Below are 21,118 nucleotides of genomic sequence, written 5' to 3'. Positions count from 1 at the left end.
GTGAGGAAAGAAGCTGTTCTTCGACAGGCATAAGGACTCAGCTTGTCCTACCAGATACTATCTATAGCTATGGGGTCCCTTGACCCGGCATCAGCTTATCCAGGGTACCACTGGGACCCTGTCCTGCAAAAACTGCTAGTGCCGGGCTTCCCTGGTGGCGCAGTGGTTGAGAGTCCGCCGGCCGATGCAGGGGACACGTGTTCGTGCCCCGGTCTGGGAAGATCCCACATGCCGTGGAGCGGCTGGGCCCGTGAGCCATGGCCGCTGAGCCTGCGCGTCCGGAGCCTGTGCTCTGCAACGGGAGAGGCCACGACAATGAGAGGCCCGCGTACCACAAAAAAAAAAAAAAAAAAAAAAGTAATATATACTCAACTTATTATTATGCCCTCTAAACGTTTTATGCACAACAACTAATCATATAATCATTAGAAATAAACTTGGGCAACATAACTGTACGTAATAATAGTAACTATTGTTTTTAATATGTGCCAGATATTTTGTTTGTATGGATTACTATATTACTTAAACTGCAAAGGAACCAACTTAGTAAAAACTCCTTTTTGCTAAGGCTTAGGCAACTTAACTTACCTACTATGACCTTGAAGCCAGACTTTCTTTATCCCAAGGCCAATGATATTGAGGGGGAGAAAAAGAACACAAAGAGTCATATGGCTGGAGTTCCAGTTTGGGCTAAGAAATATAGAGGTTAGGGATAGAGGTTTGGGGATCAGACAGACCTAGATTAAAATCTTTGCCATTTATCACTACTGTGATCTGTAATTTACTCAACCTCTCTGTGCTGTGTGGGGTTATTATTCGCAAGCAATAGAAACTGAGTATGGTCAATTTAAGCAGGAAAATAATTTATTGGAAAACAATCAGTCACACGAGGAGTCAACAGGACGGCTGGCAGCAGCAAACTCAGTCAAGGTCACGCCTAACCAAGATGGTAAGGATGCCTCAACCAGCAGCCACTTACAATGTGGGACCCTTCACACCACCATCCCCAGATGCTGTGTAGTCTTTTAAGAAAGACTCCACATTCCTTAACCAAATATCAGTTTGCTCATCTGTAAACTGGGCCTACTAAGTGTAGTACCCCCCTCATGGGTTTCTTGTGAGCATTAAATGATATATGCATAAATCATTCAGCACAGTGCCTCACTGACTAAGCACTGGGTAAATTTCAGCTGGCCTCACTAATTTTTGTGCCTTTGAGTAAGTCACATAGCTTTTCTGTGCCCACAAGCTCATTACTGAAGACAGATGATTCCAATTATACTGTATTAGTCAGTATAAGCTAACTGCCCAAACAATCGGTCCCTCAAATCTCACTGGATTATTTCTCTTGCACTTCATTGTCCACTGAAGGTCGCTGGGATTGGAATGAGGTCCCTACTCCATGCAGGCATTCAGAGACCCGGTCAACTTCTATCTAGTGGTTCTGCCATACACCAGGGCCTTGCATCTTGTTGGCAGAAAAGGGAAGACAGAGAGCACAGAGGATCAGGGTCTTTTAGGGACCAGGCTTGGAAGTGGCACATATCACATCCTCCCGTTTTCCACTGGCCAGAATACAGTCACACGGGCTTTACCTGACCACAAGAAGTCTGGGACACACCATCCAGCTATGTGTTAAAGCAGAAATGCAAACAGCATTTGGTGAAACATGAGTCTCCATCACACCTACCTAACATCCTCGGGGGTTGCTAATAAGAACACATGCGAGTGCAACTGGGAAAGCTCTGTGGAAAGCAGCCAACAAGCTACAGATGACGCTGGTGTTGATGATTAAACCAGGGAGTCCCTGTGTTATTTTCTGAAGTGCTAAAAAATACAGCAATTCCGGGGGTGTGAGAAGAAACTAAAATATAATCAGAATGTCCATCTTCCTGTAGAAGAGATGCCTGGACTCATAAGGCTTTATCTCTCCACCTGTATCTTCAAAAATGAGGAACACTAGGTAAGTAATCTCCTTTCTTTGTCCATTAGTCCAGTTCACAATGGGAATGCAGTGGAAATATTTGTCTGGAGAAAAAACAGGGGAAGAATAAAAGGGTAGAAAGCCATGCCGTTGAGGAGTGTTAACTGTCGGAGAAGAAGGCAGCCTGAGGCTGTCACTTGGTGGCCACCAGCCTCCACAGCAGTAATTTATCCCCACATGAAGACGCTGGGGAGTTAATCACAGTACTGACACATGTAACAGCTCCAAGCACTAGACTCAGCACAAAATTTACGCTTATAAAATGAAAATAATTAGGTGCATATTTGAAATGCACCACTAAAAAGGGAGGGCAGTCCTTAGGACCACAACCACAACCGTGGACCTCTTTTCATGGCCAAGGTCAGGTTAATGCCATGCTTCTAATCTACTGAACCAACTGGGTGAGGGTGTAGAAGGCAGATGTATCCAAAGGCACTGTGTTATTTGTACCAGACAGATGCTTTTTTCACTGTTTTGAATATCCGTAATGGCCTGTCCAGAATGACAGAGAGCAAACACAGTTTGCACAGGCTCTGCTACGTGAATGTTAGCGCTTTAGAAACGCTCTAAGATGTGGCCAACTTCGGCTTAGTAGGGGATCCAGGCCAGATCTGATTCATCCTGCTGCCTTCCTTCCAGGAATTAGCCCCTTTGTTGCCCATTCCTTTGACCCAAGGAAGATTCAACCAAAGGGAACATGGTTGGTACCCTGCAAGCAGACTGTGCTTTTAAACGAGCTCCCCCCTTATGGCATTTACTTAAAAGAGTAGTCAAGTAATTAGCTAGCAGAGCGCAATCAAACTGATCAGTCAGGCCATTCTTAGACTAGTGCAAACCTTCAGAGAGGATTTAATGACAGTTCTAAAGAACTGAACTAGGGGCTTCCAGTGCAGAGAAATAGGGACTGAGGCAGCAATGCAAGGGAGGATAGCAAACAGTGCTTAGAAAAAAAATCTTTTCATTAAAATATACAAACAGTGAAAAGAATTGTCCACATAATCAAGGCGATTCTTCATTTCCTTGTGCAATGTAGATTCCTGGCAGAGTGTGAGGGAAACTGAACTACACTGTCTCAGCTTTTCAAGTTAAGAAAATAAAATAATTATTTGTTTCCCAAATCTTCAACTTCTACTTCTGAAGGCTAAACTTAAGTTTTAAGAATCATGCACCAAAAGAAGTTGCAGGTAAACCTACATTTTTTTAGTCTTGTATTCTGGATTCTTATTTATTTTCATTTTCCTAAGCTACTGTGGAAATAAAATGTAAAGGACTAGTAAGAAACACAGCTCTATTGATTACAAGCCCAGTTTATCAACGACACGCTAACACCTGTGTGCCTCAATTTTAACAACAGTGTGCCTCAATTTTTACATTTAATATACTTTTCATCGTGAAAAGTTGACAAGTACTAATCCTAATTGTTCTCCATTTTAGGAACTTCAAGTGGAAAGAGAACTGGAAAAAAATTTTTATTAGCAGAAAGTGATTGATTATAAGTGGAACTTCCCACTTCGTCTTCATATTGTGACTGACAACCACCTGACAGGGTAATAGTGATACAATGTGGTCAGAGAAGACTGGGGGTTAGAAGGTGCAGTTTCCTTTTTCTAGTGTTGATTTGATTTCAGTGCTGACACAATCCTAGAGCTTACTACTCATGGGAAGCACAGACAACAGGAGTGGTTATAGTGATGATTAAGACTCCGAGAAACTGACAAATAGCCATCAATTATTTTATACTGGGTAACAAATGTGTTTTTCTTTCTGAATCCCTGATATTCATGAGGAAACAATACAAACAACAGAATGATGTATCAATATATCCACATGGTGCCTTACACAAAATGTGTAAATACAATTCTAATATGTCCTGTAATTAGTTGAAATCTGAAATGCCCTCTTTTGTTTCTCCTATTATTTGTTACTGTGTCATTTGAGAATAACTGGAGAACCAGATAAATTCTTAGGTTTGTTCATTCATGAAATAATATTTAAGGCATAAGTACCTGCTCATCGTAAGAAGAATCAAGTTATTTACCTACCCTGTGAGGAGATGCAATAGTTAAAATGCATGTATACAACCCCTGGAAAGAGGTTTTCTTAGGAACTGAAATTGTGAAGGCTCACACAATCTCACTTCATGGTTTAAAAAAAAAAAAATGGTGAAGCAGTTATAATTATGCCATAAAGTTTTACAACCACTTTTTTTAGTTTTCAGTTCTTACTTCAGGAGGTAGAATAGAAAGAAGTGAATAACGCGTCGTCAAAAAGACTGTTCCCATCACAGAAGAAATTATAGTGTAATTCAAAGTAAAAAGGTAGAGCAATTGGGCTTTTCCAAGAGTTGACCAGGGTTAGAGTTGATTCCTTTACTTTCAAATCCCAGTCTCACTCTGCATCAGCCTTTCCAAGGATTCGTGGTGAAGGTATCTAAACACGAACGTAACAGGGCCAAGACACGAAGCTCAGTCTAACCATTGTCGCCAGGCGGAGTTCCCCGGAGGAGGAGAAAGCCCTCCGCGGTTAGACAGGCAGCCCTTCCCCCTCACTACCCCTCCCCTGGGGGACCGCGCGCCACCTCTCCGCAGCCGCAGGGCTCTGCCACCTGCGCCGGGAGCGGTTGCTGTCCCGGCTCCTAATTTTTGCCTGGGACTGCCCTACCGAGAGCAGCCCACGGCCTGGGCCAACTAACTTCTTTCATGGTGAGAAGATGGATTCTTCGTTGTTTCCCCGCCCATGCCTGGCGCCCACCCGCCCATCCACCCACCACAACCGTCGCGCGCACCCTACTGCTGACCCGGGGTCACGCGCGCACACACCCTATTTCTCCTCCCCGGGCCACGCGCGCACGCGCGCACACACACACCTCGGGCGTTCCAAAGTAGAGTCCTAAGCCGCTGACCTCCCTTCCCAGCACCCAGATGTTGCGACCCGCGTGAAGTAGGTGCGAGAAACAGCCCACTTGGAGCGGGAGGCAGTGAGGAAGAAGAGATGCCGGTTTCAGAGCTGGCCCCGCTGGATGCCGACTTCAGAGTACCTAAGAGGGTGCACAGAAGAGCACTGGGGCTTCCCCAGGGTTCCCGCGGACCACTGCTTCTCCGCACCACCTGCCTGAGGCGAGAGGACCAAGTCTCCAACACCCCCTCCCCTACCTCGTTGGAGGGCGGGAAAGCTGCAGGGAGCCGCCCCCCGAGGCGCGGTGGGATCCGCGCAGCCCGGAGCCCCTCCCTCCAGCCCGCGGAGCTTCCTCGCCGCGCAGAGGAGCTAGCACGCGCCCCGCCCCCTCCCGGTCTGGCCAATGGGCGCCCGGGCCGCGCACAGTGTGGCCCCGCCTCCGCCAGGGAAACTTGAAGCAGGAGAAAAGTTTGTACAGAGGCTGGAAGGGCAAGAGCGGAGCTCCAAACAGGCAGCGCGAGAGGAAGATGAACGGCCCCAGGTCAGAGCCTCAGGCCGAGTGGACCTCAAGCCGCCCCCAGGGCGCCAAAAGCGGCCTCAGCTGCAGCCGCCAGCCCCGGTAGCCGCCCGCGCTGCCTTGGGCTGGGAAGGAAGGCGGCCCGAGCCGGGGATCGAGGCTCGGTGCCACCTGCGCGCGCGGCAGTACACCTGAGCGCCGTCCGTCCGCGGACGAGACCCGCGGGCTTCGCAAAGCTTGGATCGTCTGAAGAAACGAAGGAAAGGAGAAAGAAAAAAAAATCCAAGATCAGGCTTCACTGACCCATTTCGCTGTCCTTCTGGTTCTCCAAGTTTTTGAAAGCTGACCGCTCTGACCCCTGTACCGGAAAATTGGCAGCCACCGAGAGCAGGCTCTGAGAAGGCAAAGGCTTGGTAAGCTCCACACTGAGCGGGGCAAGGCTGAGGGCAGGGTGAAGGCGTGTCCAGGATATCCGAGGCTTGACCCTGGGGGCTTACGTGGCTGCCACCTCCGCGGCTACCACAGGTGAGATAGGGTTGGAGGCACTGGGCAGAGAGCGGTGGGCGGGCGCCCCTTGAGCCGAGCCAGGGAGGGAAGAGCGCGCTCTCCAAATTATCTTCCGTAACCTGGTTTCAGTGAGACTTTTATTGACTCAGAATCTGTCGGGAAAACGAGCAAAACACTTTTCCCTTGAGATAAGTCTTGTTCATCTTGGCAGTGGATGAGTTGGCTTGGAGGAGGAGAGAATGGCAGTACTAACGTATAAATATTAATGCCAGTAGAGTGGTGCTGCTGGCAGGACGTATCCGGAGCCTGGAGATTTCGGTAGCCGCAGTTGGTAAGTGGCTACAATCCACAAAGTAGGATCGAGTTGCTCCCCTGGTCTCATCAGCATATTGTCTCTTGGGCGCGGGTCTGACACCTTTTTGCAAGTGGTAATTTCCGCTCACCGCGTCTTTGTCTCTCTCCTACCAACAGCAGACCCAGCCTCGCGCTCCAAGGCAGTGTACCGCCGGCCACCACCATGGCCACCCCTGGAAGCAATGCATCCGCCCTGGCCTCCGACCGACTGAACAGCCCAGTGACCATCCCGGCGGTTATGTTCATATTCGGGGTGGTGGGCAACCTGGTGGCCATCGTGGTGCTGTGCAAGTCGCGCAAAGAGCAAAAGGAGACGACTTTCTACACATTGGTATGCGGGCTGGCGGTCACCGACCTGCTGGGCACGTTGCTGGTGAGCCCGGTGACCATCGCCACGTACATGAAGGGCCAGTGGCCCGGGGGCCCCGCGCTGTGCGAGTACAGCACCTTCATCCTGCTCTTCTTCGGCCTGTCGGGGCTCAGCATCATCTGTGCCATGAGTATCGAGCGCTACCTGGCCATCAACCACGCCTACTTCTACAGCCACTACGTGGACAAGCGGCTGGCGGGCCTCACGCTCTTCGCGGTCTACGCGTCCAACGTGCTCTTCTGCGCGCTGCCCAACATGGGCCTGGGCAGCTCGCGGCTGCAGTACCCGGACACCTGGTGCTTCATCGACTGGACCACCAATGTGACGGCGCACGCCGCCTTCTCCTACATGTACGCGGGCTTCAGTTCCTTCCTCATTCTCGCCACCGTGCTCTGCAACGTGCTCGTGTGCGGCGCGCTGCTCCGCATGCACCGTCAGTTCATGCGCCGCACCTCGCTGGGCACCGAGCAGCACCACGCGACCGCCGCCGTGGTCCAGGCCGCCTGCCGGGGCTCCTCGGCCGCCGCCTCGCCCGCCCTGCCGCGCCTCAGCGACTTTCGCCGCCGCCGGAGCTTCCGCCGCATCGCGGGCGCCGAGATCCAGATGGTCATCTTACTCATCGCCACCTCCCTAGTGGTGCTGATCTGCTCCATCCCGCTTGTGGTGAGTGGCTGGGGCCAGGGCTCCACTCGGCCCTTTTCCTGCATCCACCTCCCTCCTCCATCTCCCGCTCCCTCCTCTTCCTCTCATTCCTCGGCCACCAACGCGTCTCCTCCAGGTAGGGGCTGGATCTGCACGGTCTGCTTCTCAGAGCAGCCCCGAACTCTTTTTAGGCCCCGTCGCTAAAGAGATGCAGCAGGTGCCTTTCCCCTACATCGCCGTTTCCTTCCCCGAAACCCGGGTTCTCTCTCTCTCTCTCTCTCTCTCTCTCTCACTCTCAATCTCTCGCTCGCTCGCTCGCTCTCTCTCTCTCTCTCTCTCTCTCTCTCTCTCTCTCTCTCACTCTCTCACTCTCTCGGGACAGCCCCTACCCCTTGATGCCTGACACTGGTCTTCAGCCTTCCGGGAACACCCGCCGCACTCTGTCAGATGCGGAGGGGAAACCGTTGTAGTGTGACTTAGCCCCGTCCTCTGCACTGTCTAGGGCAGAATCCGAAACATCAGGTGGTGATCTCTTTGGTGTACACTCCTTACAATAGTGGGGTTTTTATTTATGTCGGGTTTTTTGGTAGCTTATGTAGAATTTTAGAGCTAGAAGGGACATTGGATGCATTTTGGTCTAGTCTAACTCCTTCACTTTACACAGGGAGTGACTTGCTTAAAATAATCCAGCAGAGCTAGTCTATCAAGCTGAACTCCCTGCTCTTTACCATGGTGAGAAGCACATCGCAGTGCACATGCGGCCCTACACAGGCATGGTCCAGACTCGGGTTCCGTCATTCTCTCTAGGGGCCAGGAAAGCAAGGTTTCTCAGGGGGCATATTAAGGGCAGGCTGATGTACATGGGGTATTGAATTCGAATCATCAGCTGTGAGAGGTACAGTGCCTTTCTAGAGAAATGGGGTTTTAGAGATGGCCATCTTATTTATTGCCAAGCCAAAGCCGTGCAGCTTGAAATGAACCTCAGACCCTTCTGACTCCAAACCCTGCCTCTCTTCTATTACGTCATGTCTCCCTCCGAGAACGCTTGTAATGTTGGCCTTCGCAGCAGTGCGTGTATTTGAGTTTTGGTACACTTTATTTTCAGGACACCACCTTCTTTTAAATTGCCTTTGGATTAACTTTCAAAGTGTTTTAAAATGTCATAAGCAGGAAGGTTGAAAGCCTACCTAGTTCTCCTCTGTTTGCACTAGAAACCCATGGGCAGATGCACATACGACTGTATCTAGAGTTTCTCTTGAAAGCAACTAGTTCTGAGTTTTTCCATCTCTCAAAACACCTCATTCCTGGAAATTCTAAACTATCAACTCAAAAAAGTTTGGGTTTTTTTTTATGCTGACTGGGAGCAAAAGAAAATAAATGTAACAGCTTATTATTCCTTCTTTTCCCTTATTAATGCCGTTCGGGGGATCTTTAATATAAAAATATTATATCTCTCGTAAAATTGACTGTAAATGGAAGGAACTTCGAAGTGGCTGAGAGCCAGCATACAGTAGCTTCTTTCCAATTTGTATAAACAGAAGTAAATATAATTGGCCAGAAGGGCCTTTAAACCATTGCAGGACCCAGTATAATTTACAGAATTGATCGAGCCACATAAATATATTTTACTGTCTGTAATGGCAACTCAGAATAAAGTGAGATTTTGGAAGAAACAGCTCTGCTCCTGCTGGGGCTTCCTTCTGTGGCCTCTGTGTTATGTTTTACAGAACAGTAAATGCCCAAGTGAGTTGTTGTTGTTTGCAGAACATGCACTTGAAGGAACTGACAAATTAGAGCCAGAAGCTTAGCGACATGCACATACTTTTAAAATGTGTTTTGGTTGGAGATAAGCATGTGAAGCTGTTGATTACCGCACAGTCACAGATGAATTGTTTTCTTCAAGCCTCTTATGAGCTGAAATAGCAGATCTGACCCAATGGTGCAGGGCCATTTATCACAAAGCCTTTGACATTATTTGAGAAGTAAGAGGCAAGAAATTATAGGAGCTGTATTTGTGGTTTGCAAATTAACCCCATTTTAACTAACAAGGACTATACTCTATATAAAGTCAGTATCAAGTAGTAGATATTAAGTCATTTTACCCTGAAAATTGACAATGGCTCAGCTGAGAAGTAATCACATGGACATACCTTTGTAAGGAATAAGGAATCGTACAAGTAATGGCAGCTTCAGTTTTTAGCCTTTAGTTTTGGCCACTAAAATCTAATTTCAGAATCAATTTAATTGTAAATTAATGATAAGAACGGTGTCATTGTACTACTCACCCAGCCACAGTTTAGCAATTACTGAAAGAATTAAAAGGGAAACATCCACAACTGTAACCTTCCTTGGGTTATTTTTACAACTTTCTTGTTTTTCATGTTTCTCTTATTCATATTGTAATTTAAGTTGAAAGTTTCTGAACTTTGACATTTAAAATAGTCAGATCTATCTTCAGTTCCAAGGAAACTAATGAAGCATCTCTTTTAACTTTATCAAATAAAGTTGGTCACTAATCCTATCTGAGGCAAATCAAACCCTTCAAAACATTTAAAATGCTTTGGAAATAATAGAGCAAATACAGTTTATGTGCAGTTTAGCAAAGCGTGACTCACAACATATAAGGAAAACAAGCAGTCACTGCAAAGGACCCACATTTTTTATCTTTTGGACACCAGGGAAGGAAAAACTACAGTGGCTCTTAGAGGGCAGTTGGTATTGAATTTAGGATCAAAAGTAAATTTTAATTTGTTATCCAAAATATATATGTTGCATAAATAGAACTTGGAATGGAAATTTGAGAAAGGTTGGAAAATTAGTTGTGGATATATAAGGAACTGTGCTGAAGTTGCAAAATTTTCTAAAGCGAGTCATAAACAATGAACAGAAAAGATGTAAATACAATGGACAGGGAACATTACATGACAAGGTTCTGTGGGAAGGCGGCGGTTGTCATTTTGTCTATTCTATTTATAACCAGGCTCTGGTTTTTAAAATACAAGAGAAGCTAAAGAAATGAAAGAATCTATGCTTAAGATAATAAAAGGGATTGAATTCTTTAGAAATATGTGAGACAGCCTCCTAAGGTCCTGGTGTTAAATGCTGCAGCTGGATCAACGTCTGGTGCCTAATTTTGCAGTTACTAATGTTACGATAATGATTATAATCCAATCTTTTGCCTCAGGGCTAAACAGTTACACTGTAGGATTTGAAAAGGCATTTTCCCCCCATGCACAGGCAAGCCATGGCAGTATTTATTGCTTACTCGTTTCTTTTATTTTCTTCTTACTTTGAAGTAGCAAGCATTCATCTCTGTTAAGGGCAGAATGGCCAATTTGATTCATCTTCTGCCTGGGACAGGTGAAACTTAGGTCTTCAGGAAAATAGCTTCCTGTGAGTGTTTATTTGTTTCCTTACTATAAACTAGTTGTCTGCATAAAGACTTCATCCGCATCTGATCAGTAAAGGTTTATTAGAGCAGAGGAAAGCTGTGTAGATTTTTGTTTACTGTAGGCAGACTGAAATTGGAATCTTAAAACAACTGATGGGGTTTCAGATGCGTAAAAATCACATCTAGAGGTACACGAGGAATACCATAAATCCAGGCACGATTACAGCAGAACCTGAAGGATCTGATTATTGTTTTCAAATATATTTGGCTAAATTAAAAAATAGCAATGCCCCAAAGCAGATTTTTAGCCATAACATAAAATTGCAGACCCAGCAGTAGTAAGTACCTTGAAGACTGCAAAGCAGCACGTAAAAGTAAGGTGTTTTCCCGGCATCTCATCTGAGTCTTAAAAAAAGCTCTAGGATTCCTCAACTGCAGATGAAGACTTATATCATGCTACTTCCTGGGTGGCTGTGGGTGAGTCCTAGTCTAATGTTCCTTTCGCCATGCTGTGCTGACCTATCAAGGCTTGGTTATGGAACATCTGCTAATAAGATATTTTTCCCCCAGAGCTGAAGTGATTCTTGCAGGTTCCTATTAGAATGTTGAAAGTTAGAGTTTAAAAAAACAAACACTGCAGAAATAAATTTTCAATGTACAGACCTGACCTATAGAGACGAGGCAATTCGCCTGCAGTTAAAATGGCCAGTTAGTGAGGCAGAGGGAAGGAGAACAGAGCTCTCACTCCACCACACAGCCAAGCACTCTCTCCACTCTCCTTTACTTAGAGATATTTTTTGTCACTAAATTAAAAAAAAAAAAGGTAAGCATTTCTAGTAACAGCTGTGTCAATTTTGGACTCTTCACAGGGCAGTTAGATAACCGAGCACACACAGAGCACTCCTTGTATGTGCTCAGAACAGAACAAGGAGCACACGCACACAAATCCAGTTACAGGTTCTTGTCATTTGTTGGAAAACATTTCTACCTCGACAGTCAACTACCAAATCAGTCTAATCAAAATTTCAACATTCTTTTTCAATTAGACATTCCCCACCAACAAGTTAATTCTTAAACAGGAAGTGTGTGTTTTTGATACAGTGTCATTAACTATATACCCCAAAGCTACCTCTAAGCTGTGGTTTAAAAATTATTGGTATATTCCACAGTGGCCAAGCCTCCACATACTTGTACTAAGCCCTTTCATAATTTGCTCATAAATTCTTTATGGAGCAGGGCCAGCATTTATCTTTACAACATGTAGCCTCCCTTATAGCTTTCCTGTCATCACATCTAATTTTGAATTTATCATCTTTTCTCCAAGTTATGTTCCAATGCTCCTGAATCCTAATGTCTAGTCATCTTTGAGAAGTTTAGAATATTGTCGTGTATGCCAATTTTAACAAGAGGCCATAGGCGCAAATCTGCAGCTACTGAAAAGTAGACTAACTTTTAAAATTGCAAGAGACTGTATGTGTTGTTTGTATTCGGTGAATTCTTTTAAGGTGTTCCCCCGCCCACCTCCGACTCAGAGGTTCAGTTTTCTCAGCAGCACACTCTTCCAAAACTGAAAACTGCCTGAACATGTTTATTTGTGTAACAAGAGCCCATTGGACAAGAATTGCAGAAAAGTGCTTTCCCCTCCCTACATGACACTGAAGTCCTGCTGTGGATGGTCCCATCTTAATCTGGGGTTTCCCCCTTTTCAGCAGAGCAAATCAAGTAGCCTTTAAAGTGAGGCAGAGATGGCTGTGTTTTTTTCAAACCTTATGAAGTACGTGGGCATTTTGTCCTTTTTTGCCTTCTTTTTCTCTGCTTAAAGTCAGTCTCCATTGAGAACATGCTGCAAAGGAAAACTCTTTCATCTTGATTTTTTTCCAATGATTTGACCAACTTTTGAGAATGTTTTTACCCGAATTTGGAATGTTGCTTTTCAAACTCACGTTTATGCTACCCCGTGAGGTCTCCTTTCCTGAGAAGACATTAAATGACCAGGTTCAGTAGCTTGTATTAATTGTAAGCACCGGCCCCCCCACCACGGAACTCTGAAATAAGGCTCTTTCATTCCCTTAACAGTAGTCAGAATTAATTACTGCTGAATATGAAATGAGCCACAAAGATGATTCTTTCCTTGCCTCTCGTCTCGTCCATTATTAATTTTTTTTTACAGCACTCTGACTTTTCTGAAAGGTCATGGGAATTTAAAAATTGAATGGTAACTCCTAATATTACATTCCCTTAAATAGCTACAAATTTCATTCCTTCTATATCCATTTCAGCTGTTCAAAATTCTTCCTCCTTTCAGTAGTAAGGAAGCGGTGGGAGAAACAACTGGCAACAAAACATTTCTATGTTAAAAATTTGAAAAAAAAAATTTGAGAAATGCAAAGTTTAGAATTAACCAAGATTCTGTTCTGAAAGAGGGTCTTGGAGGTGGCTGGGCAAAATACTTCTTTTTCTTTAAATTAATTTATTTGTTTTTGGCTGTGTTGGGTCTTCGTTTCTGTGCGAGGGCTTTCTCTAGTTGCAGCAAGCAGGGGCCACTCTTCATCAAGGTGCGCAGGCCTCTCACTATCGCGGCCTCTCTTGTTGCGGAGCACAGGCTCCAGACGCGCAGGCTCAGTAGTTGTGGCTCACGGGCCTAGTTGCTCCACGGCATGTGTGATCTTCCCAGACCAGGGCTCGAACCCCTGTGTTCCCTTGCATTGGCAGGCAGATTCTCAACCACTGCGGGAAGGGAAGCCTGCAAAACGCTTCTTAAGCGGCCTGTGGGACCACAAACTCCCAAGTGGAGCAACACTGCCACCTAGAGGTTGGAAGTCTCAAATTCGCACAAATCCTGCCTTAGATTTTTCACTGGAGGCTACTATACACCAGGGAGGGCCTGATACTAACAGATTTAAATCTATCCTTTCTTTTACCCTTAGGAACCTACTGTGTGAGAGTAAAATATAGATCTCATGCTTTTTACCAATAATTCCCTTGTCAGGAAATAATTCTTAAACAGAAGGCCAGCCGGCCTTAAAGCAGAAAAAGCAACATGGAAGTCATCTGGAGACCTGAGCCCCAGACCAAAATCGCCCACCAACAGGGTGGGGGATCTAAATAAGATTCTCAAAACGTCCAGGTTTCTGTAACACTTCATCTGAGAAAAGGTCCGTAGACCTGAGGGAATCTCGATGCCCAGGCGCAGCTGAGAACCTCAATAAAGAGTATGGTGGGACGAAACCAAGATGCTTTGTTTCACTGGTTTTTGAAAGGATAGAAAATCAGTCATCCTTTGTCTTGATAGTATTTAACCAAACATGGTTTCTAATATTTTAAGAGTAGTCATCATATACTGCTGTTCATTCTAGTTCAGTTTTTATTTAGCTGTCTTCCAGAGATCAAGGTAATAATTTCATCTTAGAGCCATGTGACCGCATTATTCTATGAGATTTGCAGGACTGCTATTGCTTATTCAAAACATTTAGCACCAGATGTGTTTTAAATTCAGAACTTCTTGGCTTTTAGAAGAGTAATTTAGTAATATACTAAATGTATAAATGTATAAAATGTAATATCCCCATCAGAACTGGAACAGGACCTCTGGAGCAAAACATAGGAATATTCACATTAAGTAGAATAAATAAAATTATAAATCACTTCATGGTCTAGTCAGTTCAGGTTTTACAACCAAAAACAAAACAAAACAAATGAATAACAAAACAATAACAACTTCTTGATAAAGGATTATAAGCCTGTGGTTGATTGAGGTCTAAACTCCAGTGTAGGAAGAAACAGAAATGCAGTTACACCTCACTGATCTATAGCATCATCTAGAAATAAGTTTCATATAAGTTGAGTTTTGCAGATTAATGAAATTTATTTACACATTTTAGACACTTTTATCCAATTTGTTATAAATCTCTAAAATATCCCTATTCTTTCTTAGTGACTCATACACCATGAACATTAATTATTATACTGTATGGCAAAGTGGCAATGTCATCAACTCTTATTAAAGTTAGAGATATTTGTCCCTAATTAAATGGCTCCAGCTATGTTTTTATGAGTTCTTTCTTCTTTTTATGGTTTTTAATGCATCCTCCTTGGCTGTGAGACTCACTTCTTACTTCTCCCTAACCTTAAATAATTACTGAAGGCAATAATAATTATCAAATAATTACTAAAGACAGACGGCAGTTATCTTAAAACCACTATTTTTATATGAATTACAATGAGATTTTTATATAAAGGATCCTGGTGGAATTAAAAGTAAGACCCAGACATCATCATCATCATCATCCTTTAAGAGAAAAATTCTGGGGTTTTTTTGAATTTATATATATATACACACACACACATATATTTATTTATTGAGATATAATTGATATATATTTGTTTCAGGTGCACAGAATAAGGATTCAATATTTTTAAATCTTACAAAATAATCACCACAATAAGTCTAATTAACATCTATCCCCACACATAATTACAAGACGTTTTTCCTATGATGAGAACTTCTAAGATCTGCTCTTCAGGAGTAAATGTGAAAGTGTACATTTAACAAGTACTTTTTTGAAGCAGACTCACAGATATAGAGAACAAACTAGTGGTTACTAGTGGGGAGAGGGAAGGGGGAGGGGCAACAAAGGGGTAGGGGATTAAGAGGTACAAGCTATTAGGTATTAAATAAGGTACAAGAATATATTGTACAACACAGGGAATACAGCCAATATTGTATAATAACTATAAATGGAGTATAACCTTTAAAAATTGTGAATCACTGTATTGTACACCTGTAATTTACATAACATTGTACATCAGCTATACTTCAATTTTTTAAAAAGAGTAAAAACTAACAAGTGCTTTTACCTCTAAGGAATAAAATGATAGTCTTCCTTCAGTTTATACAAATTCATACTCTTTTCATTGAGTCATCTGAAGTTCCCAGAAGTTGGCATATCATTTCATTCTTCCATGACTTGGCATTTTAAATAGAGTAATTCTATATGCAATGTCTGGGCTTCCCTGGTGGTGCAGTGGCTGAGAATCCGCCTGCCAATGCAGGGGACATGGGTTCGAGCCCTGGTCCAGGAAGATCCCACATGCCACAGAGCAACTAAGCCCATGCGCCACAACTACTGAGCCTGTGCTCTAGAGCATGCGAGCCACAACTACTGAGCCCATGTGCCACAACTACTGAAGCGGGCGCGCCTAGAGCCCGTGCTCCGCAACAAGAGAAGCCACCACAACGAGAAGCCTGCGCACCGCAGCGGAAGAGTAGCTCCTGCTTGCTGCAACTAGAGAAAGCCCGTGCGCAGCAACGGAGACCCAACGCAGCCAAAAATAAATAAAATAAAATGCTATGTCCTTCCTTCTAAATTCAGCAAACTCCCACTCATCCATCAAAACTCAGTCCAAGCTCCTCTCCCACAGGAAGCATCTTCTGATGCCCTCCCCTCCAGGTCTGGGTTAGCTGTGGCCCCTGTAAATGCTTCTCATCATTTATCCCCAGCAATAGTTGATCTACCTTCCTGCTTTGCACGCTGGAGGTTACTCTCTGCCTTCAAGTGTTGTTGGGTCTTTAATGCAACTTTTTGTGCCCAGAACCCATCACAACGCCTAACACACGATAAAGGCTTACTATTAAATGATTAAATGCAGGAAAGAATATGAGTAAATAAGTGATTACGGTAAGAGCAAAAACGTTTAACTGTCAAAAATAAGACTCCACAACAGCAAAAAGGTTGTTAGGGTCTCCTTGTGTTTACTTCATTCATGCCATCCCGGCCTGTGCTGGGCTGGCAGCGTGCCCCTTCCCTTGAATAGCTCAAACTGCACTAGAATGAGTTGTCATCCCTGTTGGGCTGTCCAGAGTGCTCTTGGCTGTTTACTGGCTCAAATGCTCCAGAGACACAAAGGAGGGATGGATTCCCTGAGTGGCAGTTGTTGAGCAAAACTATAGTTCCCAGGCAGCAGGGAGCCAGTGAAGGCTTAGCAGCCAAGTAGCATAATCAGATCTGCATTTTAAAAATAACCTCCTGGTGGTAGTTTGGAGGATGGATTGGAAAGAACAGAAATCGGAGGTGGGAAAGCTAGTTTGGTGGTTGATACAGTTACCCAGGTGAGGAATGCAGTTAGAGGGAAAAAAGGGGAAAGGTTTTCTTTTTTTCTTCTTTTCATTTATTGTATTTATTTATTTATTGACATATAGTTAGCTTATAGAAAAGATTTTTGAAGGAAGAGTTGATAACACTAGATGATTATTATAACCGGGGCACAGATTCATATAGAGAAAATAAAAACTATTCTCTGGTCATTCTAGATGATACTAGATTCAGATATTGGTTTAAAAGTTTCCAGGCTATTCTTTCTAGATCCTAAAATAAATTTCTGGGCTTTTCTGTGATTAGATGATTAGCTGACTTCCAAAATAAGTTTCATTTAAATATATACAAAGCCAACTGGCATAAAGGAAATGAGTGCCTATTGGGGAAAAAAAGATACTTCATTAGAATTACAAAAACTTGAAAGCACTCACAGAAATGAAGTTAATAAAATTCTTCTCCAGGGAACCTCATGCATATGTTACCTGTACACACATTACATTCTTTTATACCCTCTTTGATCTTGGGAAGATATTCATAAGGTAGTTACAAATATACTAAAGTTACACTGACTTGAAACATAAATGTTAATCGGTGGTTCTTCTGAAGCTAATTGTGTATGCTGCTCTTTTCCTGGCACTTATTAACAGAAAAGAGGGCAGCTACCTAATGTTACTAAGTTAGACGTTGCATAAAAATGTTTCTCCCAGTTGCTTAATGATAACCACTAAAATGTGGGCATCTCATTTACACAGGTGCGGGTGTTCGTCAACCAGTTATATCAGCCAAATTTGGAGCGAGTGATCAGCAAAAACCCAGATTTGCAGGCCATCCGAATTGCTGCTGTGAACCCCATCCTGGATCCCTGGATATACATCCTCCTGCGGAAGACAGTGCTCAGTAAAGCGATAGAGAAGATCAAATGCCTCTTCTGCCGCATCGGGGGTTCGCGCAGAGAGCGTTCGGGGCAGCACTGCTCAGACAGTAGAAGGACATCCTCTGCCATGTCCAGCCACTCTCGCTCCTTTTTCTCCCGGGAGCTGAAGGAGGTCAGCAGCACGTCTCAGACCCTCCTTTACATGCCAGACCTCAGTGAAAATAGCCTTGGAGGCAGGAATTTGCTTCCGGGTGTGCCTGGCATGGGCCTGACCCAAACAGACAGCACATCACTTAGGACTCTGCGAATATCAGAAACCTCAGACTCCTCACAGGGGCAGGACTCGGAGAGTGTCTTACTGGTGGACGAGGTTGGTGGGAGTGGCAGGGCTGGACCTGCCCCAAAGGGGAGCTCCCTGCAAGTCACATTTCCCAATGAAACACTGAACTTATCAGAAAAATGTATATAGTAGTGAAGGAAAGAAATACAGCACTATTTCTGGAAGCTTCTAAGATCCTGTGCAATAGACACATAAATGAACTGTTTAGCCGTGCTCAGAAGGGCCCTCTTCATTCTACAATGCACATTAGAGAATATCCTGGCTTTTGGGCACTTTTCAAACAATCAAGTTGATTCCTATGGGTCCCGAGGTCTGAAGCACATTGGTTGCCATCTCGCTATGATACAGGATTTCGGTTACAACTTGATGGCTGGGAAGATGTACCCTCAGTTTTTCTACTTGATAGGAGGATGGCATAAGTTTGCTATTTTCATAACATCAAGAGCTTTATATCTGGCACACAGCAGAAGGCCAGGTACAGAAGGGCTCTATTCCAATAAACTAGGAGGACTATCTTATGGATGATTTACGTGTCTCACTAAAGCATGAAATGTGAATTTTATTGTTGTAAATATGATTTAAAGTATTTAAAGTATCGTCTTCTCTGTGAGAAGGTTTATTGTTAATACAAGGTATAATAAAATTATGGTAACCCCTCTCCCCTAGTATAACCAGCTGAAGTTGCAGATGTTAGATATTTTTCATAACCAAGTTCAGGCTATGGTGTTGAAAATGCACAGTGAGAGTCGTATCTATAAAAAAGATAAATTTTTAAAAGAAAGAGTTTAGCACTATTAAAGGAATAAAGCAAAATACTATTGAAGACACGAAAATTACAGGCCAAAATATTAAAGTTCTTTCTAAGCTATGTGTAATACATAGTAAAAAACGTTTAGTGATGCTGCATGCATTTATCCAGAAAACTGTGATTTCAGGAGAAACTAATATGCTGATAAATATTTTGTACTTCTGTCTTCTCTAGCTGGTACTTTTTAAAATGTAACATAAATTTTAAAAAGTGTTTAATAAGTAACCCATAATTGAAGTGTATAATATAAAAATAAAAAGTCTAAGCAGCTTGTTTCCCCCCCAGAATTGTGCATAGTTTTACTTTCCTAAGGAATGATCTAGAATATTCTTTAAAATTTAAGAGAAAGGCAGATTGCACCATGAAGGGCTTTACTTGGAGGCGTGGAAGGATTGGTTAAATTAGCCTTTCACAGATGTCACAACAGAAGGGGTACAGAAATTGGGCATGTAAGGTCATCTTTTAAAAGTTTTGTGTTAACGCCCAGTAATGCTGTACACATATTTGAAGGACTTTCTCAAAGAAATATTAAGCATGTTTTGTTGCTTAAAGTGTTTTTGTGAATTGCTTGGTTGTAATTAAATTGAGCCTGATAGTGATGTGGTTTTAAGCAGTTGTACCAACTGAAATTATTTTGGAGATTATAATAAATAAATACACTCAGTCTGAGTTCCATATCATCAGTTTTGGAAAACTTGTGTGATTTTTGTGTGTTTGTTTCAGGTCATCTTTCATCTTTTTTAATTGAAATATTTAAAATTTTTTATTTTAAAATAATGTCGAAGGTAAAGTTACAAGAATAGCACAGAGCCTTGGATCCACTTAGTGAAGACGGGCATTTAGAAACCAAGATCTGGGTGCGAAGTGTACTCAAAATTACCAGTCTGTATGGATAGTACGGGAGACAGTATTATGCTTAACTTGCTACATGTGAAGTATCCAAATATTTAATATTAAAAAATTAGCATAAACTTGTGACCCTTCCTACTTGTTAATTCTCTAGATCAGTGCTTTTCAAGCTTACAATGCATCACAGTCATCTGCAAGTCTTGTGAAAACACGAAGTTTCTGATTCAGTAGGTCTGGGGTATATCCTAGGTGATGCTGATGCTGCCAGTATTAGAACACACTGAGTAGCAATCCCCAGGAGTGAGGTTATGATTTTTTTTTTTGCGATTTTTTTTTTAGAGAGATTTTTGGATGATATCAGAAAAGCTAGACTGTCATCTTCACAGTCCTGATGGCTTAGTGATTTCCGGCTGAGGGAAAAGGAGATCTGGCTCTTTCTACTTTACCGTGCTAACCAATGAATAGGAAACAATGTTTTCAGAGAATATTTTACCTGTGAGAGAAGCTTTTGTTTTTCTTCCATGTATATGGACAATGAGACAACATCTAAATTTACGTATAAATGAATATATATATTCATCACCCATGTTCACGGAGGAAAAACAAAGCCTCATTCAGAAGTCAGCATTACTAGTAGTCAAGGCATAATCTCACTCATCCTTTACTTCAGGTTCACCACCCGGAATGCTGATTCTGGCTTATTCTTTTTTTTAATTGGAATAAAACACATATAATAAAATTTGCCTTGTAAAGTATTGTAGCATATTCATAGAGTGCAACCATTACTCCTAATTCCAGAACATATTCATCATCCCCAAAAGAAACCACATACCCATTTGCAGTCACTCCCAATTCACCTTTCCCCCTAGACCCTGGCAACCACTGTATCTCTATGGATTTGCCCATTCTGGACATAAATGTAATCATACAATATGTGGCCTTTACTGTCTGCATAATATTTTCAAAGTTCATCCATGTTGCAGCATGAATCAGTACTTCATTCCTGATTTATGGCTGAATAATATTTCATTGTGTGAATATACCACATTTTGTTTATCCATGCATCAGTTGATGAGCATTTGGGTTGATCCCATTATTTGGCTGTTATTAATACCGCTGATAGCCACAGTTGTGTACAAGTATTTGTGGGAACATATTGTTTTCAATTCTCTATATACCTGGGAGTGAAACTGCTGGGTCATTTATTAAGTATATATTTAACTTTTTGAGGAACTGCCAAATGTTTTTCCAAGTGACTGCACCATTTTACATTCCCACCAGCAACGTACAAGCGTTTCAAGTTCTTCACATCCTCATCAATACATGTTATTGTCTTTTTAAATTATTACGGTCATCCTAATGGGTATGAAGTGGTGTCTCACTGTGGTTTTGATTTGCATTTCCCTAGTGACAAATGATGTTGAGAATCTTTTTTATAATTTTTTTAAATGGTAATTTTATATATATATATATTTTTTAAATTAATTTATTT

The 21,118-nt window shown here is 42.9% G+C and overlaps 1 protein-coding gene and 1 long non-coding RNA gene across 2 annotated transcripts in view; one reads left to right on the top strand and one right to left on the bottom strand.

The window, feature by feature from the left end:
- The window catches only part of LOC132422476 (uncharacterized), a 216,235-nt gene extending 210,420 nt beyond the window's left edge, over positions 1-5,815 (bottom strand). Inside the window, exons 1-2 of the long non-coding RNA XR_011246431.1 lie at positions 5,700-5,815; positions 4,851-5,021 (exon numbers count right to left, since the gene is read on the bottom strand). This is a non-coding gene — a long non-coding RNA (uncharacterized lncRNA). The remainder of the gene's footprint in view (positions 1-4,850; positions 5,022-5,699) is intronic.
- A 27-nt stretch (positions 5,816-5,842) lies between these two features.
- On the top strand, positions 5,843-19,728 carry PTGER4 (prostaglandin E receptor 4). The gene is made up of 3 exons (XM_060009552.1): positions 5,843-5,921; positions 6,375-7,290; positions 17,508-19,728. The coding sequence occupies exons 2-3, from the start codon at positions 6,421-6,423 to the stop codon at positions 18,096-18,098; spliced, it is 1,461 nt and encodes a 486-aa protein (XP_059865535.1). The 5' UTR covers positions 5,843-5,921; positions 6,375-6,420; the 3' UTR covers positions 18,099-19,728.
- Positions 19,729-21,118: the final 1,390 nt, after the last annotated feature.

Source organism: Delphinus delphis, chromosome 3 (assembly GCF_949987515.2).
Source record: "Delphinus delphis chromosome 3, mDelDel1.2, whole genome shotgun sequence".
Taxonomy (NCBI): Eukaryota; Metazoa; Chordata; class Mammalia; order Artiodactyla; family Delphinidae; genus Delphinus; species Delphinus delphis.
Note: the sequence above shows the minus strand (reverse complement) of the source record. Positions and strands in the feature narration are given on the sequence as shown.

Excerpts from the sequence above, each read along its gene's own strand:
- PTGER4 (XM_060009552.1), top strand. The coding sequence starts at position 6,421 with ATGGCCACCCCTGGAAGCAATGCATCCGCCCTGGCCTCCGACCGACTG. Across the intron at positions 7,291-17,507 it reads TCTGCTCCATCCCGCTTGTG|GTGCGGGTGTTCGTCAACCA; the intron begins GTGAGTGGCTGG and ends TCATTTACACAG.